Here is an 11,079-nt window from a genome sequence, read left to right as displayed (position 1 = left end):
ACCCGTGAGTTTGTGTGTCACAGACGGAGGTGTGTGTACCTGAACGTGTGTCCGCCTGTGTGATCTGTGTGTGGGTTTATCACATATTTATACCGTATTCGCGTGTGTGTGGAAGGGACTTTCACGCGCTCCCCCCACCCTTGGGCACACGCCACGTGGCTCGTAGCAGGGATCTGCTCCAGGCCCGGGTCCTCCTCGCTGGAAGGTGCCTTCCATGGCTCTAGATGAGATTTCTGGTCTGTTCCTCCCCGCTCTGCCCTGCGGTGGCTCAGTGACCTTGGGCAAGTCGTTTTCTCTCCCCGTACCTCATTTCCCCCAACTATTAGATAGAGATAACAAAGCAGAACATTCCAGGCTGCTGGAGGCTGAGATACAATGTGATTCGCAACATGGTCCAGTAAAGGGCTGGCAGGCAGGGGGGTGGCCCGGCCCTGCCCCCCCCCCCCCCCGGGGAGCTCAGCTTCCGGTGGGCCGACTGAGGACGCTCCGATGGTCAGGGAGAGCTGGAGGGCAGAGGGGCAGGTGCCAGGGAAGGGGCCAGGTGCTCAGATCAGAGAAGAAGCCGGTGTCATTTGGGGCACACCCAGCCCTCCTTCCAGGGGCTCACCCTCAGGGGACAGAGAATGTCCCAAGGTGAACTGCGCGTTGATGGGGGAGGCCCGGGATGCTCCAGAGAAGCAGCCACCCCTCCTGAGGCACCCTGGGAGAACTGCCAAGAGGAGGTGGGAGGCGCGCAGGGGTCAGCTGGGAGCTGGCCAAGTCAGAGGAGGGCAGCCCAGGCAGAGGGAAAGCCAGGTGACGAGCAAGAACTTTCAGGGTTCCCGAAATGACCCACGTGACGCTTTTCATGCAGAGCGAGCTCAGGGCCCTTGACCTGTATACCTCTTCTAGCATCTTCGTTGTTAGAACTGATGGCCGAGAAGTCCAGCGTCAAGGGGAAAAAGAAAGCAGAGAGAAAGGAAGGCAGGAGAAGTCGGCCGGGCCACGCGTGCCCAAAGCGCCCTCCAGCTATTGGGAAGGAGCTGGGATCCCAGCATTCCCTCGCTTGACGACAATTACTGGGGGGTCGAGCTCTGCCCTGGGAGCAGGGCACACAGCGGTGGGCAGAATAAAGCCCCTGTCCCGGTGCCGCTTTCAGCCAGAGAGGAGACAAAGGACACTCAGCATCATGCAGTGTAGGTCACCAGAAGGGCTGTGAAGAAATTTGAGCAAAAGACCTGGAGGGCGAGGAGCAGTTTTTGGGGCAAACTGAAGGAAAAGCGTTCCTGGCAGAGGAAACAGCATGTGCAAAGGCCCTGAGGTGCCGCGTACTTGATAGTGGAAGGTCTGGCAAGGAGCTGGGTGTGGCTGCAGCAGAGGGTGGGAGAGGACAGAAAGACACTCCAGGGCCATGTCCCATAGGCTCTTGTGGGCTGTGATCTGGGCTTCGGGCTCCGCTCTAGGTGGAGGAGAGCGATGTGAGGCCCACGAGTGGGGCCCACGGTGAAAAGCCCGCTCTGGCGGTTGTGTGGGAATTCGTTAGTGGCGGTGACCACACAGCTGGCTACTACAGGAGTCGAGGTGACGGATGATACTGACCTGGATGACGGTGGGAGCCCTAGAGGTTCCAGGAAGGGGTCGGGTTCTAGAAGCAGCTGGAGGGTAGAACCACAGACCTTTCTGATGGACTGAACCCTGGAAGCAACCAGAGAGGGGGGCACTGTATCATAGTAAAAGACAGGAGTCGTGGGTCATCTTCCCAGCTGTCACTTGTCACACCTGCCCATCTCCTGCTGGGCTGTCAGCCCCAAGAGGACGGGAGACAGGGCTCATATTCACCAGTGCGCGTCCCCCCCTTCCCCGTGCCCACTGCAGAGCCCGACACCAAGCAGGTGCCCGACAAAAATGGAGTGGTTCGGGGGCACCTGGGTGGCCCAGTCGGTTAAGCGTCCGACTTCGGCTCAGGTCACGATCTCACAGTTCGTGGGTTCGAGCCCCACATCAGGCTCTGTGCTGACAGCTCAGGGCCTGGGGCCCGCTTCCCATTCTGTGCCCCCCCCTCTCTCTGCCCCTCCCCAGCTCACGCTCTGTCTCTCAAAAAATGAATACAGGTTAGGGGCGCCTGGGTGGCGCAGTCGGTTAAGCGTCCGACTTCAGCCAGGTCACGATCTCGCGGTCCGTGAGTTCGAGCCCCGCGTCAGGCTCTGGGCTGATGGCTCGGAGCCTGTAGCCTGTTTCCGATTCTGTGTCTCCCTCTCTCTCTGCCCCTCCCCCATTCATGCTCTGTCTCTCTCTGTCCCAAAAATAAATAAAAAACGTTGAAAAAAAAAAATTTAAAAAAAAAAAAAAATAAATAAAAAAAAAAAAATAAAAAATAAAAAAAAAAAATGAATACAGGTTAAAAAAAAAATTTTTTTTAATGGAGTCGTTCAGGGGGACACGGCAGGTAAGCCCCAGGTTCCGCCTCCTGGAGGCAGCAAGGTGTAGGAGAGAGCACCGTACCAGGGGTCTGGAGACCTGGGGGCTCTCGCCATTCGTTTTCTCATTCACGTAGCAGGGCCTGTGGGTTCTGCGGGGAAGCAGGGGTGAGGAGGACGCAGGCCTGTCTCTCCTGTGGGGGGAAGAGACGAAGCCACAAGCCAGGCATCCTGGGGATCTGACCGCCCAGGAGAGGAGGCGGCCTACTACCCAGGGCCTGGGGACCCATCGCCAGGCTGGTGGCCTTGCACGGGGCCTTTAGGGATCCCTGCAGTCCTCAGACGGAGGGCGTGGCTGCACAAAGGTGTGGCTTTGTGGGCCTGCGGGGCGATGTGCGGGATGGGAGTTAGGGTTACGGGAGAAGGTGGGCAGCAGCCTGGCCATGGAGGGTCTTGGGCACTACAGCAAGGGTTCGGAGGTGGCCACGAGGGCGTTCTGAGCAGGCGAGCGGTTGGAGGTGGGCAGGGAGTGCTGCGCGGTGACAGTGTGATGGCACGTTGGAGGAGACAGGAGACGGGGACCCCAGGGAGGAGTCTGCCCCAGGAGCCCAGGTGGGAGGTGATGGGGAGGTCCCGCTGAATTGCCCCCCCACCGTCAACTTGGGCTGGATCCAACTTGGGCCGATCTTACCTTGGGTTTCTGCCCAGTGGCTTTGCTAATACTGGGCTCCTCTGTGATGCTCACTGTCCCCCCCCAGATGCGAGTGAGGGACACTTAGGAAGAAGATGAAATCCGTGGAGTGAAGGTCTGGTCTCGGGGGTGGGGAGAAGGGAGGGGAGGCCTGCTGAGCATCCCACCCTGGACTGCTCCCCTAGGCGCCTCCCCTAATAGACCTCTGACCTTCTCCGGGCCTCGTTTCCCCCCACCCCCCACCCCCGCCTCGGTACCCCGATGATGCGTGAGCCAGCAGAGCATAGGGGTCGGGGCGCTACTCTGCTTGGGTTTACAGTCTGGTTCTGTTGCTCTAACCAACCGTGAGACCCCGGCCAAGCCGCTCAACCTCACCTCTGTGCCCCCAAGTCCCCATGGCGGTGCGAGAAATCCCGCAATAGCTCCTTGGTGATCCAGGCTCAAGAGTATATAACCAGGGGTGTGGCCGCCTCTGGCAGAAGCGGTGGACCTGGGCCGAGAGAGGACCTGGGCTCTCCTCGAGCCAGCCTGCCGGGACAGCCAGCTTGTCACCAGGGTTGCTGCGGACGCTTTGGGAGGCGGGCGAGGCTGCCCCGACCTTCGCAGGATGTGCACCGGCCATCCTCGGCTGCGGCCCCGTGGGTACTGATGGCTTCTGGAAGAGCCTCAGCCCGGCTGAGGGTTGCCAACAGTCCCTCCTCCCTTGCGCTCCCGGGGGGGGGGGGGGACACTGTAAGGGTCACTGTGGCTGGGAGCCAGAGACTTAACAATGCCAAGAGGAGCAACGGGGAGCAGGGACGCAGGGAGGAGGGCCAGGAGGCCCCTTGAATCCAGCCGGGAGAGCTTCGAGCTTCGCTGGGGAGCCCCATTTTTCATAAAAAAACCTAAGACGCAGCCCCAAGGAAAGCCCTCCCACCCCCTCACCCCCACCTTCACATCTGGGGATGTATTTTAAAGCCACAGTGGCATTTATGGATGCAGTGAGACACTTCTCGAGGGTCTAGCATCCTGACCCTGCCGGTGGGTGGATGGCTAAAGGGCCTTCCCTGAAAAGCCAAATAACACCCAGAAGTTTCCTTGGGGGTTCCGAAGATACAGCCGCAGACCCAGGGCACTGAGAGCGGCAACATCCGGTTGTGATTAAGTCATGATCTATTAATGAACAGCTCATTTACAGGAAGCAGCCCACGGTCCTGGCAGGAGCGGGGAGACAGAACCCCCCCCCCCGCCCACCCCCGGGCTTGATCCCCACCTTCCTGCTGTGTGACCCTGGGCCAGTGTGGCTTAGCCTTTAGGGCGTCGGGTTTTTCATCTGTAAAACGGGCTGATCGTGAGTGACAGATCCTCAAACCGCATTGGGAAAATGAGCCTAAGAAAATCCCGGACTGAGCTGTTGCTGTAATGCTCTGGCCGTCGGTTTCCTCCTCTGCCCAATGGCTGCGGAACCTCGAACGGTGTTTGGAGGTTTGAGCCAGACACGTAAAGTGTCCACACAGCGTGGGCCCGAGGAAGGGGAACGCAGAGGGACAACGAGCCCCACGCCCCTGGGTGAGCACATGAAATGAAAAGTGTTCCCGAGACGCTCGATGAAATTTAGTTTGTGCCTCCTCTGGCCCCAAGACCCTCTCGGCTGGGGGGCGGAGACCAGAGGGGACGCACTTCTGGAAGGGCAGGGGTCTGGCCCAGCATTATACTGGCTCAGGGGCTGCCGGGGAGGGTTTACGTGAATGGAAGGCAGCGGTATTTCGGGACGCTGTGCCACGGAGAACCGAGAGGAAGGAAATCGCCTGAGCGGACAGAAGGCCAAGGGCGCGAGGAGCTGGTTGATAGAAATTTGCACTCCGGGCACTCTGGCTGCGGGTACCATCGCGGGGCGGTGGGGGGCTTGGGAACCGAAGCCCCTCTCTGTCCTCGGACCCCAGAGAGGCCGGTGCGGCCGCAAAGGTGGCGTTTCCAGAGCCCGACTGAGTCCAGCTCCGCTTGCCCTCTGGAGCGAGCGGCCCCAAGACCCTAGGAGGTGGCTCGTGCCCTCTCTCAATCACCGCCTTCCAGAGTCGCGGACTTCCCATCCCAAAGGCAGGGCTGCTGTCTTCCGTGCACGCTTGGTATTCGGCAAAAGCTCCTTTGCCGACGCCGGGTCGTTTCCAACCCGGGTCTGTTTCTCCACCAGGATGCCCGTGGCCGAGGCCCCCCAGGCAGCTGGCGGACAGGGCGATGGAGGTGATGGCGAGGAGGCAGAGCCGGAGGGGATGTTCAAGGCCCCCAAGGACTCCAAGAGAAAAGTCCGGGACTACCTCCGCCTGGCGCCCCTGTGGCTGGCCCTTGTCGTGCTGGCTTCGGTGGGGGTCCTGCTCTGGTATTTCCTAGGTAACCTGTGGGCCCGTCTGGGAGAGGCGCCTGGGGAGGACTTGGGATGGCCGTCGGGGACGTACCAGGAGAGACCGGAAGTCCAGGCTCGGGGAATGCGGAGTTCACTGCGTGAACTTGGGCAAGGCACTTCTTCTCTGAGTCTTTCTGCCGTCCTGTGAGATGGGAGAGCTCCTGCACCTATGTTCTAGGTCCCGGGCTCGGGTCAAGGGCAAGTTCCTTGCTGGAGTCAAGCGCCCCCAGCTCCCTCCAGCGGGGGAAGGCGTATTCTCACAGCACCCAATTCCTGTGAACCGACAAGCAGGAGTGTAAACATTGCCTCCACTTGCCTGAAGCCCTCCTGGGTTGCCCCTGGGCTCAGAGCCAGTTGGCTCTGCGGGAGGAGGCCCAGCGGCACAGGAGGTACCTGGCACCTAGGGTGGGGACCACAGCTCTGTCGCCTCTGGGTCTCCAGGACCCAGCATGAGTGGGGATGAAGGGGAGGGAGACACAGGACTCAGACGCCCGGGGGAGTGTCCTTGCACAGAGATGGCTTTCACACCCCAGCTCGGGCACGCTTACAATTCAACACATGGGGAAGGGGGATCTGGAGTGTCCAGAGCAGGCGGCCAGAGGACGCTGGCCTTGGTCTGAAGTTTCGCCTCCCCCTCTGGTATCACAGCCCTCAACTGGTCCCCGGGAGACCCAGGAGCAATGGGCCCATGTTCTTGGGTCCATCTGTCTATCCTTCCATTCATTCATTCATTCATTCATTCACTCACGCATGCATGGCTTCATTCATTCATTCATCCACTCACTCCCTTATTCAGTACCAAGCACTTTCTGTGCCCCAGGCTCTGTGCCAGGCTCTGAAGATAGCCCCCTGCCCTCACCAGGAAGCAGGGCATGGGCTAGGACAGAGGAAGGTGACCGGCCAAGGAACCAGAGTGGAGACAATGCACCTTGCCCAAGCGATCAGAGACTTCCCATAAACACTCTGCGGAAGTTAGATAGTCTCTTTACTGGCTGAGTCTCATGGTGAATGTCAGGCCCTGTGAAGGGAACGGGGACCCACTACGGAGCAGGCCTCAGAGACATCAGCCCAGGCCCAGCTCCAGCGGGCGTCAGGGTAGGGATTGTCTGGAGACGGCCCCTGGGCCACGCTGTTAGGAAGCCTAGGCCTGATGCACCTGCTGGCCATGACTTAGACTGTGAATCCGCTCAGAGCCAAGCGAGGCGGGCAGGCCGGGGGGTGGGGGGGTGGGGGTGGAAGCTGTGTGCATTTCACCACTGGCAGGAACCCAGTACCCCAAATAGCACAGAGCTGCCGAGGCCTCGGGATGATTAGTCTTCGGGGTAAACCGCGGTGTCGGGCTGGAGGGCCAGGAACCCAAGGGCCAATCGGCTTTCTTTGAGGAGTCTAACTGCTCCTGATTCTGCTCCGGGAGTACATTCACCCCTCGGGGAGGGGGTGCTCCCTGGGGCTGAGGACCCAGCGCGGGGAGGGGGGTGCTCCAAAGCCCCCAAAGGGATTTAAGGGTAAAAGGAGGCACTTCCAGGAGCTATTTGAAGGATTCTTCCCGCCCAGGCTCACGCTGTGCTCCGGGTGCTGGGCGAGGCGAAGAATCTAGAAGGGGAGACAGACAGGGGGCCTGTTCTACTGGAGCAGGAGAAGCCCAAAGTGACAAGCCAATGACTGGTTAAGTGGCAGTCAGACTCTAGAAAGGGGCCCGGGGGAGAGGAGAGGCAGGGGTAGGGGCTGGCTCCCCAGGCGGGCAGGTCCTGGGCCCTGGGGTGCCTCCTACTTACGCTGGGGGCCCTCATGACTGCCCAGCTCTGTCTTCCTCGTACTTACCCTCCCCTGCTCTCCTGGGTGACCGTTCATGCTTTCTTCTTCCCAGCACCAAACCCCGCGGGCGCCCCCCCCCCATTTCTCTGCTCCCCCCTTTGCAGCAAACTCCTCGAAAGACCCGTCTCTACTTCTGCACCCCCCGCCTCTCCGGTACCTTCTCCAATCTGGCTCCCCGCCCCCCACCCCCAACGGCGCTTGCCAAAGTCACCAGTCATCGCGTCGCTATATCCGACGTCCGGCCCTCTGTCCGCCTTGCACCTGAGCCACCGGCAGCATCCGACCAGGCCCCTCACTCCCTCCTCCTCGAAACCCTCTCCTCACGTGGCTTCCAGGGCGCCCCACATTTTCTTTACCCCCAGCTCATACTGCTTCTCCCGCGTGTCCTTCGCTGGTTGAAGGCTCCCCTTCTCCCTAGTCCGCCTTCTTCTTTCAGGGGCTCATCCGGTGCCCCTGGCCTTAAATGTCCTTTACACCCGGGTGACTCCCAAATCCGTCCAGCCTGGGCCCCTCTGTCGCCGGGGCTTGCCCTCCACCAGGATGCCTAAGGGCATCTCGGACCGCAGCCCACGGCTCTCCCTCGTTTCCTCTGGACCCGCACCCCCCAGCCCACTCAGTGGCCATCCCGACCCTCCAGCCGTGCCCCCCTTTGCTCCCCTCTTTTACACCCCGGCCCCAATTAGCCAGCAGGCCTGGTCGCCCCTCGCCTGGCCACTGTCACTGGACGACTGTAGGAGACCCCCTCCCCTGACGGCCGCGGGGCTCCCTGCTTCCGCCCTTGTCCCCTTACAGCCCGTTCACACAACACCAGGGGGACCGATTTAGAAAGCAGATCAAAGCACCTAACCTCTCCCCTTAAACCTCCCCCGGCTCCCACCTCATGGCAAAACCCAAGTCCCCCCGTCCCTCCCCCCTCCCATCTCTTCCTACTCTCCCCTCCTTCCCTCCTTGTGTTTCTCAAGTACACCACATGAGCTCCTGCCTCAGGACCTTTGGGCTTGCTGGTCCCTCTGCCTGGATTAATCCTGTAGATTAACATCCGCCTTCTTCCCTGGCCGCCAGGTCGCGGCCCGCCCTCACCCTTGATCTCCGAGGCACTGACACCTCTAAGTGCTCGTTTATTGTCTGCCTTTCTTGCTCAACAAACCATTAAGGGCAGGGTGTTGTTTTCTTCACTGTTATACCGCGAGCGCAAACACAGTAGGGTTCTCAAGTACCATTTGCTGACTGAGTGAATAAACGAATGAACGGGGCTAGAGACCCAGGGCTGTGACTCCGGCGAAGGGAAGGATGCACGGAGGCGCTAACCTGCAAACCTGACCTTCTCGGCCACGCGGGTCCCCTGGCTTTCGTGTGGTCTGCATCCTGGACCGATTCTTGTGTCCGAGCTTCTGCCTGGGAGCCTTCGGGACATAGACCATCCGTCTATGGGCTTCTTTCCTCCCTGTCGCCGAACAAACCGGACGATGCTACGTCCACGGCAATGATGATGACGGCGGAGGGGCCTCGGAGGCCCGGGATGCCGGCCGCTGAGCTGAGGGTTTGGGTGGCAGGAGAAGGCGTCGGGGAGACCGGAGGCTCCCTCGGCTGACCTTGTTGGTTCTTCCCGGGCAGGGTACAAGGCGGAGGTCACGGTCAGCCAGGTGTACTCGGGGAGCCTCCGCGTGCTCAATCGCCACTTCTCCCAGGACCTCGCCCGCCGGGAGTCCAGTGCCTTCCGCAGTGAAACGGCCAAAGCCCAGAGGATGGTAGGGAAGGGCTGCAGGGAAGGGAGGGAACGGACGAGGGGTGGGGAGGGACTCAGAGGGCCCCGGTCAGGCCGAGCCCACCGGTCAGTCGCTTCAGAGCCCTCGCTGGGAGCCGGGTCCTGTTCCAGGCATGACGGGAGGGGAACGTAAGACGGGGGGGTGGGAAAGTCAGTGGACTCGGGGGTGAAACGCACTTGGGTTAAGTCCCGATGGTCACTTCCTAGCAGCCTTACCTTGGGGGAGGTCAGGGTCGTGCAGGGGTGCTGTCCGGGCCCACCCACATCCCCTCCCCTCCAGGGCGATGGTTTCCTGCCCTGGGGATGGTCTCGGGCTGCCCGTACGTCCTACCCTCCGGCTGTGGGATGGCACCCTGCCCGGGAGGGCAGGCCGGAAGTACTGAGGAGCAGTGCTTCCTGGGAGTAACCTTCAGCCACGACACAGGGCGCGGGTAGATAAGTACCCCAGCTCCCTTGGCCTTGGTGAGGCGCCAGCTCTGAGGATGCCCCCACCGCCTCCCAGGGCTCCGTGTTGGACGGTGCCTCAGCTGCCCACGGCCCTGTCCTCCTTCACAGCCGCACTGGCCGTCCCCCTGCTGGCCTGTCCTCCTCGCCCCCCCCCTCCCAGTGCTCTCCAGAATCACCCCCAAAGAAGCCACTCTCCCCACACCCTTGTCCCGGGGCTTGCTTCTGGGGGACCCGCCCAAGGCTCTCTTTCCTCCTCTGTAGCGCGGATAATCCAGAGGGGCGCGGGGTCGAAAGGGGATGGTGGGGACGTTGTTCAAGGTGTCTGAGATGCTTCGCAAATGCACCTCCTGCCGTCCGCGCTGGGCTGCGAACACGCGCGCAAACCGACCAGCTCAGCCCCCGTGGCTGGTGGCTGGGGGGTGGGGGGGGTGAGGACCCGACTCGGGAGCCGAACGGGGCTCTCCGGAGTGGAGGGGCGACTTTTGACGAGGAGGGACGGAAGCCATCGGTGGTCTGGCGTAGGCGGCAGCGTTGAGGGCAAGGCCTAGGTATGGGGGGAGGGGAGAGGAACGGGGGTCAAGTTTGTTCTCCGCCGCTCGTCCGCTGGGTGACCTCGGGCAAGCCTCTCCACCCCGTGGGTTCCTGTCAAGCAGGGCCACCGACAAGGGCAAAGGACACGCGCAGGTGGGAGGGGGTTTCCGCAGAGGGTCCCCAGGGTGCTGCTGTCTCCTCTCCTTTTAGCTCAAGGAGCTCATTGCTAGCACCCGCCTGGGGCCTTACTACAACTCCAGCTCAGTCTATTCGTTTGGGTGAGTCGTCGCGGGCCCCACCCCCAGCCCTCACTAGAACCTGAGACTCAGAGACAAGGAGGGGGTGCTGGCGGCTGCCGATGCGATGGGCTTGTTTTTAAAAATGGGGACACCCAGACATGGGCCTTCCCTTCGCGGAGCTCGGTTTCCTCACCTGTAGAATGGGCACAAGGCCGCGGTGGGGCTCACGCCAGACCGTGGCTGTGCGGCGCGCGGACGCCGCACGGGAGTCGGGGTGGCGGGAGTCCGGGTGGCCCAGCTGTCCCGTGCATGTCCGGCTCCGGCCGGTGGCACACCCCTGAACCCCGCCCGCGCGCGGCCGGAGGTAGAGAGCGCCTCGCTCCGGGTTTGTCGGGAGGAGGTTTCCACGTGAAGGGGGAGGACAGCGCGGGGGGGGGGGGGGGAGTGGGGGGGTGGGGAGTGGGCACGAGCCACGCTTGGCTGTCTCCCCCACCGGAGCCGGATTTCGGGCCCCTTCCCAACCGCCTCGCCTTCTGCCTGCCTTAGGGAGGGGCCTCTCACCTGCTTCTTCTGGTTCATCCTCCAAATCCCCGAGCACCGCCGGCCGATGCTGAGCCCCGAGGTGGTGCGGGCGTTGCTGGCGGAGGAGATACAGTCCACGGCCAACGGCTCGGCCCCCGCCCCCTACAGGGCCGACTACGAGGTGGACCCCGAGGGCCTGGTGATCCTGGGTCAGTACTGGGGAGGGGGGGGGGGGTGTGGGGCGGGCCGGTGAGGGCTCCGCAGGCCTGGATGCTCTCAGGGTGGGGGTGGGG

General features: G+C 61.9%; 1 protein-coding gene across 1 annotated transcript in view; it reads left to right on the top strand.

Moving 5' to 3' along the window:
• Positions 1 to 5,255: 5,255 nt before the first annotated feature.
• TMPRSS6 (transmembrane serine protease 6) overlaps positions 5,256 to 11,079 on the top strand; it is a 36,189-nt gene continuing 30,365 nt past the window's right edge. Inside the window, exons 1-4 of the mRNA XM_042947718.1 lie at positions 5,256 to 5,454; positions 8,897 to 9,030; positions 10,236 to 10,303; positions 10,811 to 10,995. Coding sequence (XP_042803652.1) covers positions 5,259 to 5,454; positions 8,897 to 9,030; positions 10,236 to 10,303; positions 10,811 to 10,995 — 583 coding nt within the window. The 5' untranslated portion in view covers positions 5,256 to 5,258. The remainder of the gene's footprint in view (positions 5,455 to 8,896; positions 9,031 to 10,235; positions 10,304 to 10,810; positions 10,996 to 11,079) is intronic.

Source organism: Panthera leo, chromosome B4 (assembly GCF_018350215.1).
Source record: "Panthera leo isolate Ple1 chromosome B4, P.leo_Ple1_pat1.1, whole genome shotgun sequence".
NCBI lineage: Eukaryota > Metazoa > Chordata > Mammalia > Carnivora > Felidae > Panthera > Panthera leo.
The sequence above is the reverse complement of the archived record's forward strand: the minus strand, read 5'-3'. Positions and strand labels throughout refer to the sequence as shown.